Source organism: Pimephales promelas, chromosome 21 (assembly GCF_988280905.1).
Source record: "Pimephales promelas chromosome 21, fPimPro1.hap1.1, whole genome shotgun sequence".
In the NCBI taxonomy this organism is placed as follows: Eukaryota; Metazoa; Chordata; class Actinopteri; order Cypriniformes; family Leuciscidae; genus Pimephales; species Pimephales promelas.
In genome coordinates, this window is record NC_142789.1 from 28,398,873 (window position 1) to 28,421,097 (window position 22,225).

Genomic DNA, 22,225 nt, shown 5'->3' on the forward strand with positions numbered 1-22,225 from the left:
GGATTTTTTTTGCTCTGTTTTTCTAACAAGTTAATTTTTCATGGAATGTTTTTTTTTGCTCTGTTTTTCTGAATTAACTTGTTAATTCAGAAAAACAGAGCAAAAACTTTTTTTCTCACGAAAGATTAACTCATTAATTCAGAAAAACAGAGCAATTTTTTTTTCTCATGAAAAATTAACTCGTTAATTCAGAAAAACAGAGTAGATTTTTTTTCTTCAAGTGAATGCAATACGCCTCCGTAGTTTCGAAATGTTCATAGAACATTAATGAGAACATTATCAAAACGCTCTAAGAATATATGTTTGTTAGCAGGATGAGTTGTGAATGATCATGTTGTTGAGCTCGATGAGCTCATGATTGTTTCTGCCTTTCATTAACAAATTGTTTAAATTAATACATTTTTCTCTAACTGTGATTTTGTACATTTCTGAAACACATAACTTAGACAGTTTTCTCTGATAACAGATCAATTGTAATGTGCATTTTCTGTAAAGCTGCTTTGAAACGATGCGTGTTGTGAAAGCGCGATACATATAAATGTGAACTGAACTGAACTGTTCCCAGCGTTCGGAGCCGTCCTGCAGGGAAGTCTCTTCGGGATGGCCGGCCTCCTCCCGGCTTCATACACAACACCCATCATGAGCGGACAGGGACTCGCAGGAACCTTCGCTGCGTTCTCCATGATCTGTGCCATCGCCAGTGAGTCGCAAAACATCGTTTCAGTCTGTAAAACTAAAGCATCTACAGTGCAAGACACTCAAATAACAGATAGTTCACTTTGAAATTAATTTTTGGTATGTTTTATCTTACCTCAACCCTTTGTTTCCACAGTATTTTCAATTTTGATATTTTTAGGTCAGTCATATAATGGAGGTCTATGGTCACCACCTCAAAGAGCATGCACAGAGAAGTCCAAATTAAACATGATTTAATGACTCGTAAGTACACATTGATGGCCTAAGACACTGTGTGAGAAAACGAACAGTATTTATATCGTTTTCACCTCTTGTAACCAAAGCCACGTCCAAGTGATCTGAGGACGCGGGCGCGTTGTGGCTGTTGTTACAAGAGGTAAAAACGATATAAATACTGTTCGTTTTCTCACACAGTGTACTTACATTTACGAGTCATTAAATCATGTTTAATCTGGACTTCTCTGTGCATGCTCTTTGAGGTGGTGACCATAGACCTCCATTATATGACTGACAGACAAGAACGGTTTGACCTAAAAATATCAAAATTGAAAATACTGCGGAAACACTGACCTTCAGGTAAGATAAAACATATCAAAAATTAATTTCAAAAATAAAGCCATTACTAGAGATGCATTCAAGGTTGAAGTTTCCTGATGTTAGACGTGCATGTAAAGCTGGTTGTGTCTCTCAGGTGGTTCTTCTATACAGGACAGTGCGTTCGGATACTTCATCACAGCGTGTGCCGTCATCGCTCTGGCCGTCGCATCATACGTGGCCCTTCCTAAACTGGTAAATCTGAGCGTCTGGAAACGTCTGTGCGTCGATTTAAAGCAGCAAACGTTCACGACATCTCTCCTGTAGGCGTTCTTCCAGTATTATCAGAAGAGTCAGCAGAACAAACCAGCCGAGGATGAAGAGAACAAGATGGATCTGCTGAAGAACGGTGCGTCAACTGATCAGAGCAGAACGTGTCTGAATATTATGAAGTCAAACATTGATCTGAATTGTACTTGTAGATCAGCGGCAGCAAAGCGCTGGAGACGACGACAAACACACACCTTCCATGTTAAGCATCTTTAAGAAGGTAAACGCACAGACGCTTAAAACACTTAAAACACCGCAGCATATTCATACGCATTAATATTTCTCTTCAGATCTGGCTCATGGCCGTCTCGGTGTGTTTCGCCTTCACGGTCACTATCGGCACGTTTCCTGCGATCACTGTGGATGTGAGATCGAGCATCGCTGGAGGAGGAGTGTGGGGTGAGTGTGTGATTTACTCGAGGTCAGCGATGATCATTACTGAACACCACATGACAAAATGTCATCATAATTACGATAGAAAGCCAATTATGGCATACTAAATCGATACATAATCATTATTTATTTTTAAAAATCATCTAAAAAGGTGAAATTATGACATAATTATGAGATAAAAAGTCAAAATTATGACACTAAAACTATAAGATAAATCGGAATAAGATTAAAAAAAAGTTGATCATCACATACAATTATGACATACTGTCATGAGATTAAAAAGGTGAATTTGACAAGACAAAATTATGACATACTAAGTCATCATGAGAACATATCAAGTCGATTTACTCATATCACATTTCATTGCCAAAGCCAATTATGAATCATGAGGGGAAAAAAAGTAAAAATTTACACTCAAATATAGATGATTCGAATATACTGTTATAATTGTGACATACTAAGTAAAAAAAAAGTAAAAATTATGACATCTTTATGAGATGAAAAAGCTGAAATTATGACATAGTAAATCATAATTTTGACATTTGATCTCATATTTAGGATTCACCAAAGCATGATTTGTTGTTCTGGTGTGGCAGGAATGGGCTTCCGTAGATCATGTGTCTGATAATGACTAGACAAACAAATGCAAATAACCACCATAGTGTGTTTGTGCGGTGAATTATGGCGGAAAATAATGAAATCTTAGAAATATTAGAAACCAGACATATAGCTCTAAATGACTGTTCAGGAGAATATTACTACACTTCACCATCATTTAAACACCTGAATTCCCTCTCTTAGAGAAGTACTTCATCTCAGTGTCCTGTTTCCTGTTCTTCAATGTGTTCGACTGGGCCGGCCGCAGTCTGACCGCAGTGTGTATGTGGGTGAGAAACGTTCATGCATCAGATGCAAAGTGTGTTCACGCATCCCTTTCTTCAGTTTAAAAGACTCCTGTTTTGATATTTTCTAATTAATATCATTTTAAACTGTGACTAAAGCATTGGAAAAAGGAGAAAAAAAAATTTGCTGATAATTTACTCGCCCCCATGTCATCCAAGATGTCCATGTCTTTCTTTCTTCAGTCGAAAAGAAATGAAGGTTTTTGATGAAAACGTGCCAGGATTTTTCTTTATATAATGGACTTTTCGACTGAAGAAAGAAAGACATGGACATCTTGGATGACATGGGGGTGAGGAAATTACCAGCAAAAGTGTTTTTTAAAAGTGAACTACTCCTTTAAATCACACAATGTTCACAAAAGGTGGGAGGATTTAGGGTACGTACATTAATAAATACAGATGATTGGATATTAGGTTGTGCAATGACATTGAATGCACTCACTCTCTCTCTCTCTCTCTCTCTCTCTCTCTGTCTCTCGGTGTCTCTCGCTCAGCCTGGAAAAGACAGTAAGCTGCTGCCGGGTCTGATATTGGCGCGTGTGATATTCGTCCCGCTCTTCATGCTGTGTAACGTCCAGCCTCGTGTCAATCTGCCCGTCTACTTCACACACGACGGCTGGTTCATCGCCTTCATGATCCTCTTTGCCTTTTCCAATGGATATCTGGCCAGTCTGTGCATGTGCTTCGGACCCAAGTGAGTCAATCCTCGTGTATGAGGACACGTCCACCTGCCAGAACACGTCATGAACGCTTCATTTGCTGACATTAGTAGCACTTTATTTTACAGTGTCCTTGATATACATTACTATGGTCATAAGTGCTTAATTACATGCAACATGTAGTTCATTATTATTACTCTGCACTTAAATGTATACGGACACTTTAAAATAAAGTCCAACTAAAAATCTTCATTTCAACATTTTATTAATTCAGTAATAGAAGCAATCTACTAATAATATATAAGGGAGCTTAGGTTTATTTTTATTAACACATGAGTTAATACTGTAACAAATCTATTGCTTATTGTTGGTTAATGCATTAACCAATGGGACTTTATTGTAAAGTGTAATTAAGTTATAATTAAACCAGTGGTTCTCGAACTTATCCATGAATTGAAATATTGAAATAAACAACGAGATTTGAGAAGTCTAGTAGTTTTAAGACCAGAATGTACCTTTTAACCAATGACTTTTACAGTTATTTGTGATTTACTGTATAAGGATTTACATTTTTTACTGTAGACAAATGTATATTCGTTAAGAAAATGTCCATGGCGTTTTAAGATTGTATATATTTCCGTAACTTCTAGAAATCACACTTTTAAAATCCAGATTTTCTATGGGGTTGAATTAAAATAAGACAACTAAAATTCAAGTCATTTATAATTTTAAATCGCCTCGCTTGAGAACCACTGTGTTTGATTCACTCATCGTTTACATGTAAAGTCAGCATGAAACAGTTGCAAACATCTCTTCTTCACTATTGTGTCGTATATCCGAGAGAAACAAGAACACATGTGGGCGGGGCTTGATTTGATTGGATGGTTGTGGTTTCCTATTGGCTGACCTCATGTGAGTGACAGGTTGCTCCGCCCACATCATCAGAGAAGGAACTTATTCTGATTCAACATTATTGACGTGCACCGATAAATCATTTAGAATAAAAACAGCAATGTTACATTAAAAAATAATAATCCCACCTGAGCGCATCTCTTGTGTTTGTCTCAGGAAAGTGGACCCGAGCGAGGCGGAGACAGCCGGAGCGATCATGGCCTTCTTCCTGTCTCTCGGTCTCGCTCTCGGAGCGTCTGTGTCGTTCCTGTTCCGCGCGCTCGTCTGAACACACACACACAGAGGAGACCCAGCGTTACAGGTGCTTCACATGGGACTGTCCCGAGCAGCTCCGTACGGGATCAAACTAAACCAGTCCGGATCTTCAGCGGAACAGAACAGATCCCACCGGATGAGTCTCAAACTCTCACTGCCCATTATATAGGGGACTTAAAGGAGTAGTTCACTTTTAAAAACACTTTTGCTGATAATTTACTCGCCCCCATGTCATCCAAGATGTCCATGTCTTTCTTTCTTCAGTCGAAAAGAAATGAAGGTTTTTGATGAAAACATTCCAGGATTTTCTCCATATAATGGACTTCAATGGGGTCCAAACTGTTCAAGGTCCAAAAGAGAGTTTCAGTGCAGCTTCAAAGGGCTTTAAACGACACCAGACGATGAATAAGGGTCTTATCAAGCGAAACGAGCGGTCATTTCAAAAATAAATAACAAAGTCTAAGTTTTATAAGTGCAAATGCTCGCCTCGCTCTGTTCTGTGATGCGAGTTCGTGACTCACCTGTTTGAACTCTTTTTCGAGTCATTTGGTTCATTCAACAAACGAAATGACTCTAAAAAAAGATTTGTTCATTTACTTGCTACCTTATTCATCGTCTGGTGTCGTTTAAAGCCCTTTGAAGCTGCACTGAAACTCTCTTTTGGACCTTGAACCATTTGGACCCCATTGAAGTCCATTATATGGAGAAAATCCTAGAATGTTTTCATCAAAAACCTTCATTTCTTTTCAACTGAAGAAAGAAAGACATGGACATCTTGGATGACATGGGGGTGAGTAAATTATGGGGGTAAGCAAAAGTGAACTACTCCTTTAAAGCTGACGCTACCGTTCAAAGGTTTATTTTTTGGTGTGGGGATGAACGAATGCTTTTATTCAGTAAGAACACGTTAAATTGATCAAAAGTTACAGTAAATCCATTTTTATAACGTTACAAAGACTCTATTTTTAAATAAATGCAGTTCTTTTGAACTTTCTATTCATCCGAGAATCCTGAAAAACTAAATGCATAACTGGAATAAATAACTATTAATAATATATTCTAGTGTACTGCTATTTTAAATTGTACTAATATTTTACTGTTTTTACTGTATTTTTTGGTCAAATTAATGCAGCTTTGATGCGCAGGAGAAACTCTGAGCATTAAACTTTTGAACGGCAGTATATATTAGTATTAGTTTAAGAATATCATTGTTTTAACACATTGTTTTTAAATGAATAGTATTTTTTCATGTTAATTGCAAGGTTTTTTTCACATCTTCCTTAAACATTTAAGATAAAACCGTGTCATTTTTATATTATTCAAATACCTTTATTTTTTTCTTTATAGAAGTATATATAAGGCACATATTGTATCGTAGCCATTTTTAATAATCAGATGAAGTTGAAATGCATTATGATATTATGGTATTTAACTTGTATAAAAACATCGATGTGAAGTTTTAAAGTTTTAAGGGTATATGATCAAACCAACTCTACCTCGTACTACCGATATATTAAATACATTTTCCCTCAACACTACATTATTCTTTGTAAGAAGAGACACCAAAGTGCCAAATATTATATGCTTTATTATTATTAATAATAAAAACGTATTTGCTTCTACATTGATCTGTGTTCTTGTGTTTGTCCTGGTTGCAACAAACCCTTTAAATTACAGAAAAAAAATGTCACTAAAGTTGAGTGATCAAACACAGAATGGCCATTTTTAATATAAAAGTTTCTGAGAGACAAACACAGCCTGATTGTTAAGAGTCAGTGTGTAAATCGGCCGTTTGGTGAAGAGACACGTGTCGTCTGAGGTTGAAACCGTTTAGCTCAAGACGAAACCTTGCATGCATGTGGTGTGTGTGTGGAAAAACATGACAGACGCAGGGGAAGTTACAGCGAAACTGCACAACACACATCCATGTTACGAATGCAACAACTGCTCTAACGCTGTACATCTGTGAGAAAGCTGAAGGCAATCTGTAAAACAAGAATGTTGAGATTTCTGTAGAAATGCATGCAAATTAGTGCATATTTAATTAGATACCTTATTTGCATATTCAGTCACACGTTAGTCTAGGGTTCTCACCTCAAACTCCTCTTTTCAGATTATTATTATTAGTTGTTAGTGACAGTCACGTGATTATGATGACGCGCAAAATTCAGATGGAGGGCAGGGAGTGAAGAAGAACGCAATGGAGGAGATGGAGGAAAGTCCGTACTGTACTACTTTACACGCTATATATTACAAGAGAAAGATATAAACAATAAAATCAAACATATGTTGGACGTGATCCTTAAGTTATGAAGAGGAGCGATTTTTCAACTGAATTGAAAGATTTTTCAGCCATCGAGGCGGTAGATATCAGCAACTATGAACTACCTCGTCTTGCAGACATACTTTGACTTTACAAAGTTCGGAAACATTACACATTAATGTTACACAAACATAGCCACTTGAATTGTTGTTTTAACTCACCTTTGACTTAGTGATCACTGCACACACGGGCATTTTCCCCATTCGGCTCCTCCCGACCTCAGACGTAGGTTTGCAAGCCGTTTTTCGATCATTTTATAACATTGAACAACACTATGAACAACAACTTTAGGTACTCGATAAATCTCCTCGTGGTTTGATCGTTTTAAGTAACGATAAACGACGCAAAACACAGGCATTTGAGTGTGTTACAGCTCTTTCTAAATAGAGCAAATCACTTCCGGCCGCCATTTGCATTTCGCGCCATGGCAACGCAGTGACGTGGCGTCATAGGATATAGAATATGAATATGCAGAATAAGCAATTAAAATGTGCTTTATATGTGCTGTAATATGCATGCTAATAAACAATTAGTTTTTTAGTGAGAATTGGACCCTAAAGTGTTACCACATATTTAAACATAATATTTCAGACAACTCACATGTCTTAAAATACAGTGATTAACTAATTGGGGAAGAATGGTGATTTATACGAGTTAATGTTTTACACCGTTCACCCGTATCACCTGCAATCGCAAAATACTAATATAACTAAACTATACAAATAGGTAAATATGATTTCAAATAATCAAAAAAGGGGTCAGTTGCATAAACTGCTAAGTTAGTCACGTTTTTTAATGCAATACTGTTCACACTAGTTCGTAAAGCCCCCTGTAGTCGATACTCACCTCTTAAAACTCATCTTTAATCACCGAAATGACAAATTTCAAATATATATTTTCAAGCCTTAAAATAGCTTGAATGTAACTTGACACTCTCATTTAGTATGCGCGGTTCTATGAATATGCAAATGAACCCCACCTCCACTCACTCAGCTCAGAGAGGTTACAAGGTGGTTTGTGACGTCAGAAACCATGTTTTTGAGACTGTCTGCAGTTTTAAGGAGGAAATACTCAGCAATGCTGTCCACTTATGAACTTACACATGATTTAAGTGTATTAAAATAACACAGTCTCATCCCAAAAAGTCATATAACTGACGTCTTGGGACGTCTTTTGACCATACGTCAATATCCGCCTTTTTAGGGCCCCCTTAAACGTCGGTAGGTGGCGATCCCGGGCCGTCATACAACTGACGCTTTACCTTTAACGTCAGTTAGGTGACGGGTTAGGTTTAGGTCTGGGGTAGAGTTAGGATCCCATAACCTCATCTACCGACGTTTAAGGGGGCCCTAAAAAGGCGAATATTGACGTATGGTCAAAAGACGTCCCAAAACGTCAGTTATATGACGTCTTGGGATGAGACCGGGTTGATTAAAAACACCACACACACACACACACACACACACACACATAAACAACATTAAAAGCTGGATTTTTAAGACACAATCTTGATATTATGGCTATGTTTTTTGCGAGTGGCGCCTCCTCCTGGCCGACACACACACACACACAAGTGCACAGAATGAATACCAACTTTTATTGATCAAGAAACTGAAGATGACAAATGCTTCACCATAAGGACAACCTTTAGACAGAAAAGTTTCAAAGAAATCTCACACGGGTTCTAGAGCAGTTGGTCTACTTCTACAGCGATGAGCAGGACCGGCTCAAACACACTGTACATCGGCATCAGAACTGTGCTGGGAATCAAGGTTTGTACAAACATCATCCTGGAATTCATTCTTGCATAACGCACAGCTCCGCACTTCAGAACGTAAATGTTTAGCTTATAAAACAAAGTCATGATATATTAAAAATCCATTGAGCGACAGCTAGCTTTAATACATTACTAGTATCAAATACTTCAACAGGCCGAACATTTGCATCTCCAAACAGAGCAATATTACAAAAATACCCGCACCGCTCTTTACTTCACCGCCAAATGCTGAAGAAACTTCACGTCATTAACTCAATAAGAAGCAGGTGAGGAACCCCTGAAAAAAACGGGACAGTTCGGAAACGAAGAAATGGCCTTCATTTGGATATACAAATTCAGCTCATGTTCACTTCATCATCCACGGACAGACACAAATTGACGTCAGTATCTCCAGCGCGTAGCTTTCATAGGTTACTCTTTGTGTCTTCATCGATGAGAAACGCAGGAAAACGAGTTAAAAAAAACGACAGATGACAGAGACACGGATGTAAACATTTTTTGTCTTTCGGAAAATAAAACAACACCTGAGGCTCGCCATTTTAGTGCCAGTTGATCCAGATAATCGTGCGTCTTCATCCAGAGAATACAGTAACAAACTACAAAAACCATCAGATCCGCATCCGGCACATCGATCTGCGAGAACATCAGAAACTGGAGGAATAATAAAGAATAGACGTCATGATTCATTTCACTCAAGTACTAATGAAACGGCAGCGGATGAATCTCTCAATACACGCGCGTGAATGATGTTTTTGTGTGTTTCGGTTCGGCGTCCCTTACTAAAGTCTGTTATGTACTCAAAAACTGTGTGCATGTTGTTGACTTGCACTTTAATGGCTTCAGGGTCAGTTTGCTGGAAGAAAAATCGCTCCACTTCATGATTAGCTTCTGTAAACGGCCAATAGAAACGTGGGATTTCAGACGGATTTAAATATCTTTAGTGGTTGCAAACAAACTCCAAATTTAAGCTGGATGATTCATGATTTTACAAGTAAAACTGGAAAAAATAGAATATAGTGCAAAAGTTCATTTATTTCAATAATTCAACTTAAAAGGTGAAGCTAATATATTATATAGACTCATTACATGCAAAGTGAGATATTATTTGCTATAATTGTGATGATTATGGCTAACTGCTTTATAAACTGTGAGCCATAATCATCCAAATAATAACAAATAATATCTCACTTTGCATGTAATGAGTCTATATAATATATTAGCTTCACCTTTTAAGTTGAATTATGGAAATTAATGAACTTTTGCACCATATTCTAACCTGTGATTACGTGTTTTCTCAGCTTGGGGTTTATTGCATGTCTTGCGTTATTATTATTATTATTATTTAACTGCTTCGTATCTTCATGTGACGCTCAATTCTCGTAGTATTAGTACTTTCATTAGATCGACCTCACAGGGTTTAACTACACAACGAGAAAAAGAAAAACGACTTTCTATTGTCGCTCTACTCTCGAAAGCAGGCACCAAACAGGGAATGCTTGCCATGTTTCACAATGCTATCCAGTCTACAGGAACGCGCTTTCTAACCGAACATCGTTGGCTTCCCGATCACATCACGGGACGCTGACGACTGATTCTCCGTCGCTGATCGAGAACTTCTGTGCAGGCATACAAACACATCCATTAAAGGTTGTAAAGGCAAATTTCGCATTTAAAATACCAAAAAAAAAACGTAAGAATATGGGTCATTCAATGTCAACATGAACACACACTCACACAGCGCATCTCTGGCAATACTGTACATCAGGAGAAGTTCAGTCCGTCCTGTAGTGTTCTGGCAGAATACTGTACAGTGAACGCAGTGATGGGGTCGCGATTCCTCCACGCTCGCACTATTGCACGTTTCCTTCGGAAAACCAGATGAAATCCAATCGTTTAGGGCCAAAAACAAGCAGCCGATAAGGCGAACCATGGGATGCTTCCGAGATCAGAAAGAGGAGAGCTTTCTTTTCCTTTTCCTGAGGCTTATGGGTAAGCAAACCAAACGAGGAGATATTCATGGACCTTTACGAAAGGGGAAATCCAGGAAGTCTTGGATCTGATTGGGTTCGGACCCCGAGCGCTCATGCAGCTGTTTGTAAGCGTGTTGGCATCGATGTGTGCGAGCGCGTGTGCTTATGTACAGTCTGTTCAAGTGTTTTGGCAGATGAGGGTTTCTAAGGTGCTGATGTTTTGAGCCAACAAACATCCGGTAAATTCAGCGTTCGACGGGGGCTTCTGCTCTCGTCCTCCCGCCGCTCTCTCTCCCGTTACTGGTGGACTTCGTTGGCGATGAGACTGTCCTCTCCGGACTGGAAGTCGGCCTCGTTCAGGCTGTTTCCACCGTTGATCATCTCCTCGTCCTGCGAGGACCCCTGCCCGTCGTCCTCTCCACTGCCTGCGCCGGTCTCGTCAGAGTTCGGGTCTTGCAGGACCTGGGCGATGTACATCTGCTGCGGTGGAGGAAAAACAGCCATTGCTCATAAAAAGATCAATTTGTTTGTCATTAAGAATATTTATTGAAAAATATTTAGGGATGTGCAAAGATTAATTGCGATCATTCAAAATAAAAGTATGTGTTTACATAGTATGTGTGTGTATAATTATTTTGTATATATAAATACACACACATGCATGTATATATTTAAAAAAAAATGTTATTCATATATAAAATATTTATATATAATATAGATTATGTATTTATATATATATATATATATATATATATACACATTATTTATGTGCCAATAATTCTTAAATGTATACATGTGTATTTATATATGTACAAAATAATTATACACAGCACACACACAAATATTATGTAAACACAAACTTTTATTTTGGATGCGATTAATCGCAATTAATCTTTGCACAGCCCTAATTATATAAAAAAATTATTTTATAATATTAAAATAAATGTTTGATGCACAAAGAGCATATCTCACCCCAAAATCAACTTTATAAAAATATATGAAAAACAATAAAAATATATATAGAAAATTAAATGTGAAATTATACTTTGGATAAAGAAAGTTAAGCCTGCATTTAGGAATATTATTTGCATTGTGACATTTACATAACCAATAATCACAATTTCATTCATATTTTACAGTAATGCAATAATCATAATAATAATAATAAAGACTAATTATTTTTATTATATTAGTTCTTACATAAACCAATGTAAATTAAAATGTATACATTTAAATAATATGTAATTTACATATTATTATTGATAGTTGGTATACATTTTTATAATAGTCATAATTATCATCATTATTAATAATACTACAGACAGCAAGTTTTATCATTGAAATCGGCAATTTAATTCTGTAAAATAAATACCACCATTTTGTATGAGTTGTTCTATAAAAACAATTTAAATGAAAATGTCATTAACTCATTTAACTATTATAATTATTATTACCAAGTATTTATTTATCATTATCATCATCTACAACAATAAATTCTAATTTTTTGTTATTAAAATAAGCAATTTCATTTTCTACAACAAATACTACCATAATAATACCTTTTTTAATTATCATTAATATTATTCAAAATAGAGACAAATGTATTTTTAACATTAAAATCATTCCAGTGGTACTATACAAATAATGATATATAAATTGCTTTATATAATAATTATAAGAAAAAGAACAATAAGTGTTTATTTTAAGTAGGCGTTATGGATAATTGCAAAAGAGAAGGTTTAATGTTTAAATTTGCAGATCTTGATGTTGTCTAAGAATCATAGAGAACGACTGTTTATGGATGAATAAACCGTGACAAACATGTTGTTTAAGTATACCGTTTTAAAGCCATGTCAGAGATTATCTTCGTGGCAAAAACGTAATAAAATAATACAAAAGAAAACCCAACAAATAAGTAATTTTTTATGTACATATGATAAACTGGTATAAAGGTTCCTCAGGGAAAAGTACCTGAGATTTGTTGGAAGGCGAGGATCTAGCAGGACGTCCGTTCTCCACTCCGTCGACGTCGGTGTCCTTGGTGTCGATCTGAAATGAGAGCGGGGTCATGTGACTGTTTCTGCAGGGAACAGGTGAGCGTACCTGAGCTACCCGTGGCCTGACCCCGAGAGCTCGTACCTGCAGGACCGCAACTCGTACCTTGTAGTTGTGCGCGCTGAGGTATTTAAAGTGGCCGAAACAGACGTGCGACAGGCACACCACGATGGTGATGATGAGCACCACGAAGGTAAACATGGAAGTCGGGGTCGAAAACCCTGAGAAACGAGAGGGTTCAGTAAAACAATCAGTAAACGCATCAGTAAAACAAACTCATGCTTCACCTGTGGTCCGTCTATGGAAGCTGGTTTCCGCCACAGAATGGAAAATAAAAAAGGTAATTGACACTTTTTTCTTCTCACAATTGTTAGTTTACATCTCATGCAAGATATAAAGTCAGACTTGTGTGATCTAAAGTTCTGAATGGACCAAGAGTCTGGAAATAAAGTTGATGATGATAAAAGCATCTGCTAAATGATTAAATGCACACACACACACACACACACACACCTGTCCTCACGGTGGAGAAGAACAGCAGCCAGAAGAGGCACAGGATTGGAGCCGCCACCACCTGATTTACGGCTCCGGAGTGGATCTTCTTGTCCAGTTTGGAGGGAAGGTAAGCGTAGTACATGTTGTATCTGTCCACCAGGTGCTTCAGGAGCATGTACATCAGTCCTGCACACACACACACACACACACACACACACACACACACACACACACACACACACACACACACACACTACATCACTACATGCTGTTCTGGCAGAATCATCATCACAATAAAACACATTTCTGAGGGAATATGCAGGGTGGAAATGATTGGGTCATTCAAAGTGGGTTGTGATGTAATTGGTTGATAGTATTTAGCCCCGCCCAGACTGCCTTGATGATGTCAACAGATGAGTCGAATTACATTTGGATGTTTTCAGTGTTTTAGAGCAGCTCGGTTCACAGTACTGCCAAATAAAAATTATTATTATCATTATATTATTATTATTAAATACTTTAATTACAATAATACATTTACAATAGTGATATTTCTAATTTTATTCAGTAATAATAATGCAAATAATTAATATAGATAATATTGATAAATTTGATATATGTATATGTGTATATGTATGTATATGTATATGTGTATATATATATATTAGGGCTGTGCAAAGATTAATTGCGATTAATCGCATCCAAAATAAAAGTTTGTGTTTACATAATATATGTTTGTGTGCTGTGTATAATTATTTTGTATATATAAATACACACACATGCATGTATATATTTAAGAAAATGTGTTATTCACGTATAAAATTTGTATATTTATATATAATATAGATTATGTATTTACATATATACAGTATTTACATGAAAATAATTCTTAAATATATATATCCATGTATATGTATTTATATATACAAAATAATTCTACACAGCATACACACATATATTATGTAAACACAAACTTTTATTTTGGATGCGATTAATCGCAATTAATTTTTGCATAGCCCTAATATATACATATATATATATACACACACACACACACACACAGATATTTTTGTGCAGCCCTGCAAATCTTTTTTTAATAATAATAATTCGCATTTTTAATTTTTATTTTTGTAAGAAAAATCACAATGCGATTTTTCCCCAAATGTATGCAAACAATATGACAAATGGACCTAAAATATTGAATGCATACATCAACTAAAAGTATATTTCGTCAACTTTTAGGAGCACATTAGCTTATAGATGAGCTACGAATATGGACTAAAAGCCACAAAACTAATATTTGAATCTCCTGAGGCCTTTCTCGGGCTGAGACGCTTGAGACGACACATTTGACACATTTGACGGACGGTCACGAGGTGAGCATCTCCGTCTGCGTGTGCAGTGTGGGCTGAGAGACGTATAAGACTATCCTCCGCATAACAGAACCTCCAATGACCCGATGAGTCATGCAACGCCAGCTGAAGGACGTCTGTGTGTGTGTGTGTGTGTGTGTTTCTGAGAGACTTCTAGACATAATGTGTGCATCCAAAAGATCAGTGACAGAAAAACAAAGCGATTATTGTTCAAATGCAGCAATTCCTCCATTTCTGTGTTTTGGAGTGAAAAACGCAGGCGGAGGATCTATATTTATTCTGGCACACACACACGGTGCGTAGGCAGGTGGTCTCGGCTGGTGCATTGGGCTTTTTCCATTATTTAAAAACTGCATGTAGGCGTTCTGCCAGCAGGGGGCACTATTGACACACACTCTTTCACTTGTGTTCTTCAGTTGTGTCATTCACACATTTCTCCCTGTGTTCTCTTTCATCCTTGTTGCTCATCTGGCACTCTCTCTCTCTCGGTCTCTGATTGGCTGTCGATCTCTGGTTTGGTGAATGGGCTGATGTGGGAGTGGGCGTGGTCTCACTCACCGAAGGGAACGATGATTGGACAGGTGATGCTGTACGTCATAACCACGGTGAAAACGCACATCATCCAGGCGTAGGCGGCCCCGAACTGAAACTCATAGGCTTGATGCTGCACACACACACACAGGTTACACAACTAAAGTCAGCACAGACTGGAATATCATCCAGGTGAACAGCAGGTAAAAATAACTCATTGGTGGGTGTAAAAATCCCACAAAACCTGTCAAAATCATGTTCCATTTCAGTCACATTTTATCCCAACATCAACAGAAAGAAATGCAGAATTATTATTAATTTTTTTAATAATATTTATAATGATTTTAAGGAAATCAATTTAATTATTTATTTTAAAGATTTTATTTTTACTATAACTGAGCAAATTTTACATAATGCCACAATTATAATAAAAAACACATTCAAATTGTAAAGCATTTATGGTATTTGTTGGTCTGCCTTTTTTGATGCTTATTTTTTTTTTTAATTATCCTAAAAATTATCTTTTTTTCATGCATAATATAATCTCATTAGACACACAGAAACTATAATATATTTATATGCACTTAATAATTGGGATAAAACATGACCCAGATGTGTTCCTGACTCAGATTGAACACTAACGCTACAAGTGTGTGAAGATAAGGATCGAGATCATGTGAAAGGTCATGTGATCTGTTCTCTGTGCGTCTGCTTGTACCCGTTTGACGTTGCGTCTCTCCGCGGCCGAGCGAGCCAAACACAGCCGGATCATGTACATCAGAAGACCTGGAATCCGCAGCAGGTCCATAGCGTTTCCGATGAACGCCGACGCGATGACGTAGTTCACGAAAAACGCTCCGTTATCAGGAAGGAAGACACACCTGAAATCAGCCAGGAAGAAAGTTTAAGAATTAATAAAATGCATAAAAATAAAAATAAAAGAATAAAATGCATAAAATAAAATAGACAAATAAAATAAAGACAATAAATAAATTACATTTAAAAATAAATTAAAAGTACTATATATATATATATTCATTCTGGTAAGAAAGTTTAAGAATTAATTTAAAAAAAATATTAAAATAAGATCAAGTAAAAAATAAATAAAATAAATAGTTGACTTACTCAAATCTGACCGTGGCATCAGCCAGGAATTTTTTGTCGAACAGCCATCGGAAGAAAACATCCAAACTACGACACAGAAGAACATTTACTGCTATTTAATTCAGTTTAATACTTGGAGCTTTGTGATTTACCAAGCCTTTACTTTGAACAGCACCATCTGATGTTAAATATTTTAATAATGATGAAACACATCAGCACGTCTGAAACACAACGGTTCGGGTGAGAGCTCGAGGCAGTATGTCTCCTGACATACACATAAATACATATTCAATTATGCAAATAAAGATTCTAATAAACCACCCACTTCCACAGAAAAACTGTTAGTTAAATCACAAACAGAAGAAAGTCTCTGATCGAGTGTGTGTGTGTGTGTGTGTGTGTGTGTGTACCTGCTGAGACCCAGAGACGGCAGCAGGAGAACCATGAAGATGAGGAACGTGTAACACTTATGCATGGTGGTCCTGTTCTCCCCCGACCTGAGCAAACCAGGAGCAGAAGAGGAAATAATAATAATGTTAATAATAATAATAATACGTTTTATTTATTTAACGCCTTTCAAGAACAGAAGGATAATAACATGAACAAGTAGACAGAGAGGGATCCAGTGGCGTAGCGTCTGGGTATGCCTGTGCAAATGGTGCAATATATATATTTTTGTATGCATGTGCAGTAATTTCTCATTTCTCTAATTTCTTGTGTCCGCTTGTTATTTTTTTGCCATAGAACTACATCATAATTTTTTAATGACGCTACACTATGTGCAAACGCTGCATCATAGCGGCAAATTAAAAAACAAAACAGTGTGTGCAAAAACTGAAGCTAATAAAAAAAATTATAATTGTCACAGAACAGGCTTTCTGTGTCATTGAGAATGCATGAAGCCGTGAATTATGAATTTGCCCAAATAAAGGCCAGGAGAATCCAACTATAATTAGTGAGCAGGTTTGTGCTTTTCCATGTCAAGATCGTGTGTGTGCATGCAGTAGTTCATCATGGACACTGGCAGCCTTGATCATGTTACGCTTTTTGCGGATCCGTTCTGGTTGGGTAGTGTGTGTGTTTTCATGGTATTGTTTGGTACGGTATTTATTTTTTTGGTTACCGTCCACCTCTGGATGTGAGTGCTGTGAGCAGGAGGATAGAGGATGACAGAGACTGTGGGATTGTGGGATTGTACCTGGTCCAGTGGGCTTCAAAGAAGCCGGAGTAGTAGACGATGGTGGGCAGCAGAGCGGAGAAGGCCCACAGCAGCAGAGTAGGGAAAAACTGGGTGACGATTGGGTTCTGCACACACACACACACACACACACACACACACAATCATGTGTTTATGCTTTCAACAGCATTTTTTCATCCATTCCAGAAGGCATTTCCCTTTCTGAACTCCTGGATCTCAGTACATGCGTCAAATATTATAAATGAATGACGGAGTGAATCTGAGTGCATTTCACGACTGACATGTGACGGTCCAACTAAACATCTGAGCAAACATAAATAAAGCCTATTTTAGGATCATTGACATTTTGTTGCATTTTATGAATTAAGTGGAGAAAAAAAAAACATACAAGCGAGAGGTTTAATATTATTAAAATAATTTAAATAACTAATTAAATTATACAACACATACACACACACACACACACACACACACACACACACACACATATTTATGAAGAGTTCAGATGCAAAAGCCTCTAAGTACCATTTGAAATTTTCTTCTAGAATGATCATTTTTATTAAACTTGTATATTTAAGTTCAGTGATTTCACTTAAATGGCAATGATAATTACCTATTAATTGTTATTTAAGTGAAATTACTGAACTCAAATATACAAGCTTGATAAAAATCATCATTAAAGAGGAACATTTTTAAATGGCATTTAGAGGCTTTTGCATCTGAACTCTTCATATATATATATATATATGCATGTATGTGTGTGTGTGTGCATCTTTTATTATTAGTAATCAATATAACTTATTTTTTGCCTTTAACATCGATATACATAACTTACTGCAATTACATTACTATGAATTTTACGATTACCACAACAACTGATGATGTGATTAATGTTCAAATGAAAATTACATTGTTATTATGATGATAGGTAACATTGCAAGTACACAATTTATTATTTATAATTACTACAAATAATATAATTGATGCTAATAAAATTATATTTTAAATTGCATTAAATATGTTATTATGGAGATGATATTACACAATGTATTATGAATATTACTTTTATAATTATTATAAATAATATAAATGATAATAACAAATAGGAAATTTATAAACACATTAAATGCCATCATTGTGCTAGATAACTTGTTATAATTATACATTATTATCATAATTGTAGAGAGAACGCTAGTCACAATGCTAATGCATAAAATGCTTTAAATATGTCACATTTTAACTACATATTTTAATAAATGTTAATAAAATAAATCCATTAATATTTTACATTTAGTTACTTGCAATAATATTTGTATTAATATATTCAGAGAATATAAAGTAGATTTTTTGTACCAATGTTTTTCACTGTTTTAAGTAGTGTTTGTGTGTGTGTGTGTGTGTGTGCGTGTGTGTGTGTGCGCATGTTTTAAATGATGTCTGATATTTTGACTGGAAAATTCAGCCTTACGTTCAGATACTCCACAGGCTTGGTGACGTTGAACTTGTCCATGGTGGAGATGATGATGGCTGGGGTGGTGAGGAAGAAGAGGAGGAGGAAGAGGATGCAGTTGATGATGAAGCAGCGAAGCCACCAGGAGACTCCTCCCAAAGACAGATGCTCCCTGTGAGCCAAACAGAGTTTAATTCAACAGCAAAATAATACACACACGGACTCAGCAGAAGGAGTAAAATCTCTTAGCTTGATAAGGTATCGACTGCTCATGGGTAATTCCTGAACATAATGAAGTCAGCAAAGAAACGGCTGACGGATAGAGAGAGTATCAGCGCATTGCTTACTGTACGACTCCTGTATAAAAGGCCTACTGTACTCTTAAATGAGTGTCAAACAGAATTAGGGCCTGAACAATTCCATTCTTAATTCTGTACATTTTTATGGATTATGTTATAATGGTTTACTTGAATTTTAACACACAAAAAATATGTCTAATCAATTTAATTCATGAAGATTTACAGTAATAGGGAATTCTGTACTGTCTTTAATTTTTTTCTAAATTTATGATTTACTAAAAATGTAATATAAAAAACGGTGGTAATCACAAGGATGGCATAAAACATTAGCAATTTAAGCAATCAGTTCTAATCTGTTGGAAATTAGTAAAGTAAAAAAATTAGTAAAATAAAAAAAATGTGATATTCCTTATTAATGATTAATACACTTATTAAAACTTTTGTTACTTAAGAGAAATTGTGGCAGAAATATAATACTGTTGTACAGTAGAAGGTTTTTCATAAAGCTAAATCAAACTTTTACTTTTATTTAAGTTTACTTCAATTTTAACAAGAAAATTCAAATTAATTTAATACATAAAAAAAAAATTAGTTTTACTGGATTTATGATTTACTAAAAATGTATTATCAAAAACAGATGGCATAAAACATTAATACATTTTTAATATGTTCTAATCTGTTGAGAATTAGTAAGAACCAAAGTCCTGCACTTGAAGAAAAATTGTGATATTCCTTAAAAGTTTTAATAAGTGTATTATTAATATCGAAATACATTCTACTGTACAACAGTAATATATATCTGTCACAATTTCTTCAAGCTAAACAAAACTTTTAATTTGACGGGTTGTAGTAAGGGTTTGTGTATATATCATGATTTGATTACATGTACTTTTGATTTATTCATACGTTCTGTGAATTTTTGTATTTTTCAGTCAATTCTATTTTTATGACTGGATTCTGTGATTCCCTCTGCATCATAGGGCCTCCATTATGCATTATGAAACATAAAAGTAGAGTTATTTTGCATTTGTGCAATTCAGTTTTGTGTAAAAACATCTTAATTATTTAAATAAAGGCTCAAGAATTGGTAGGCCAAGTCAAAGCATTGCATTGTGGGACACGAGACACCACATTTTCATTAATCTAACAGGTTATTTTCCATCCAACAAATAAAGGAGACAGACAAAGAGAGTCAGTGTGTTATCGAGAGTGTGTTCCTCACCAGCGCACGTTTTGTGGGTCGGGAGCGTAACTGACGCTCCAGTTATAGACATGAAGATTGTCACTGAACTGAGAGGAACGGAGCTCCTGACGGCACTTACAACCCTGACACTGACACGCGTTAAAGTCCTTCAGGATTCTGCAGAAACACACACACACACACACACCAAGAGGAAATCACACACTACATCCACAAACAAGGAGACAACAGATCCAAAACCACCTAGAGAGCATTTTGAGATGGTAGGTTTTTCATTAATTAAACTAAAATTATTGAATTAAAAAAATCTAGAAAAAATAATAAATAAATCCCTTTGAAATGAGTTATAAGAGTTATAAGCCATGAGCTAAGCCAATTAGCTACAAGAAGGATCACAACGCTACACACTTCGATGTGAAGAGTGAATTAACATCTTTAGCGAGGAAAAAATACAATGCCATGCATTAAAAACAATAGAGAAATATAAAACTACTCATTTACATTTGTTGATATATAGTAAAAAACAATATATTTTAAGTTTATTGCATAATATGTGCATATATACAGTATTTTTAAGGAGATTGATTACATCATTCGCAGTGCTTCATGGGAGCTCTTTTGGCACAACCAATAACAATATTGGTGCAAAATATTTTATTTTCCAAATTAATTTACATTTGAATTGTAAAATAGTTTCCAATTTAATATAGTTAGTATTTTTTATATATATTTTACTCTTTTATTCATATTGCAACATCAGCTGACGTGACTAGTGTTATTGTTATCAACAGCTCACACTCACATTGCCGTCATGGTCTCGTTCTGGAAGGTGACGAACGCCATGCCCAGGGGTTTGGTGTTGACCTTCTCTTTCTCCTTCCTGTATTCCTCTTTGAGTTTGGCCTCCAGTTTAGTGTAATAACTCACAGCCTCCTCCTGCAAAACCACAGATTTACGGCACGACTGCATCACCAAACCAGCGCAAACCGCCACACGCCACCGGACACGACCCTCCTAAACCCCGACCTCACAGGAGAGCTTTCATTTCCTCTGAACCGTTCTCAGACGCAACACAATCACTTTATTCAAGGACACCACGAGCCTAATGCGAGTTAATCAAACCAAGAGAACCAGGACTAGAAGCGTCACCTAATTAAAACACTATTAAAAATATATTTAGAATATAAATCACTTTTAAATGAACAGAATACATTCAAATGCATAGACTTTATGGAACACTTGATTCTAAATGGTCTGATGGGATTCTAATTCTGATTACTATTTTGTTACATTTAACTTTCTTAAAAAAAAATCTAAATTGTAACATTTTTATTTTATTTTATATTTTGTCTTTTTTTTTTAAACGAAATGACGCCTAATTTATATTATACCAAAGTAGATATTAATTTCAATGATGCATTATTCGAAAACGGTTTAGTCTATACAGCATTTTTACGACAAAATTCAAAATGGCTGACGCCCAAAATGGCCGATATGGGAAAACTGGGTATTATTAACTCTATATGCAGCACTGAATTTAAAAAAGACCAGTTTTAGGATTTTAATCCACAAAATATTCAGAAGTTCTAAGCAAAATAGGCCATTTTTCATATCTCCTGACCAGTAGGTGGCGCTGTGCTGAAGATGATATGATGGCGCTGTGATGATATGCATAGATAGACATAAATAAAAAGCTTTATTATGTATACCTATGATGATATGTACCAAGACTCGTCTCAATGCACTGAAGTGTTACGGCGATAGAGCC

At 36.0% G+C, this 22,225-nt stretch overlaps 2 protein-coding genes across 7 annotated transcripts in view; one reads left to right on the forward strand and one right to left on the reverse strand.

Annotated features, from left to right (window-relative positions):
• Positions 1–4,943, forward strand: part of slc29a1b (solute carrier family 29 member 1b) — a 17,863-nt gene extending 12,920 nt beyond the window's left edge. For all 4 annotated transcript variants that reach the window (XM_039673426.2, XM_039673427.2, XM_039673425.2 and 1 more), the window contains exons 6-13: positions 566–700; positions 1,388–1,485; positions 1,558–1,639; positions 1,713–1,780; positions 1,851–1,959; positions 2,755–2,840; positions 3,350–3,549; positions 4,583–4,943. In XM_039673426.2, the coding sequence (XP_039529360.2) occupies positions 566–700; positions 1,388–1,485; positions 1,558–1,639; positions 1,713–1,780; positions 1,851–1,959; positions 2,755–2,840; positions 3,350–3,549; positions 4,583–4,694 (890 nt within the window). In that variant the 3' untranslated portion in view covers positions 4,695–4,943. The remainder of the gene's footprint in view (positions 1–565; positions 701–1,387; positions 1,486–1,557; positions 1,640–1,712; positions 1,781–1,850; positions 1,960–2,754; positions 2,841–3,349; positions 3,550–4,582) is intronic.
• Positions 4,944–10,009: 5,066 nt separating this feature from the next.
• The window catches only part of tmem63bb (transmembrane protein 63Bb), a 42,304-nt gene continuing 30,088 nt past the window's right edge, over positions 10,010–22,225 (reverse strand). For 2 of the 3 annotated variants that reach the window (XM_039673950.2, XM_039673947.2), the window contains 12 exons: positions 21,260–21,393; positions 20,479–20,616; positions 18,976–19,129; positions 17,508–17,614; positions 16,720–16,806; positions 16,331–16,396; positions 15,924–16,086; positions 15,233–15,338; positions 13,320–13,487; positions 12,912–13,027; positions 12,723–12,800; positions 10,010–11,231 (listed from right to left, as the gene is read on the reverse strand). In XM_039673950.2, coding sequence (XP_039529884.2) covers positions 11,049–11,231; positions 12,723–12,800; positions 12,912–13,027; positions 13,320–13,487; positions 15,233–15,338; positions 15,924–16,086; positions 16,331–16,396; positions 16,720–16,806; positions 17,508–17,614; positions 18,976–19,129; positions 20,479–20,616; positions 21,260–21,393 — 1,500 coding nt within the window. In that variant the 3' untranslated portion in view covers positions 10,010–11,048. The remainder of the gene's footprint in view (positions 11,232–12,722; positions 12,801–12,911; positions 13,028–13,319; positions 13,488–15,232; positions 15,339–15,923; positions 16,087–16,330; positions 16,397–16,719; positions 16,807–17,507; positions 17,615–18,975; positions 19,130–20,478; positions 20,617–21,259; positions 21,394–22,225) is intronic. The other variant, XM_039673949.2, reaches the window with a different exon arrangement.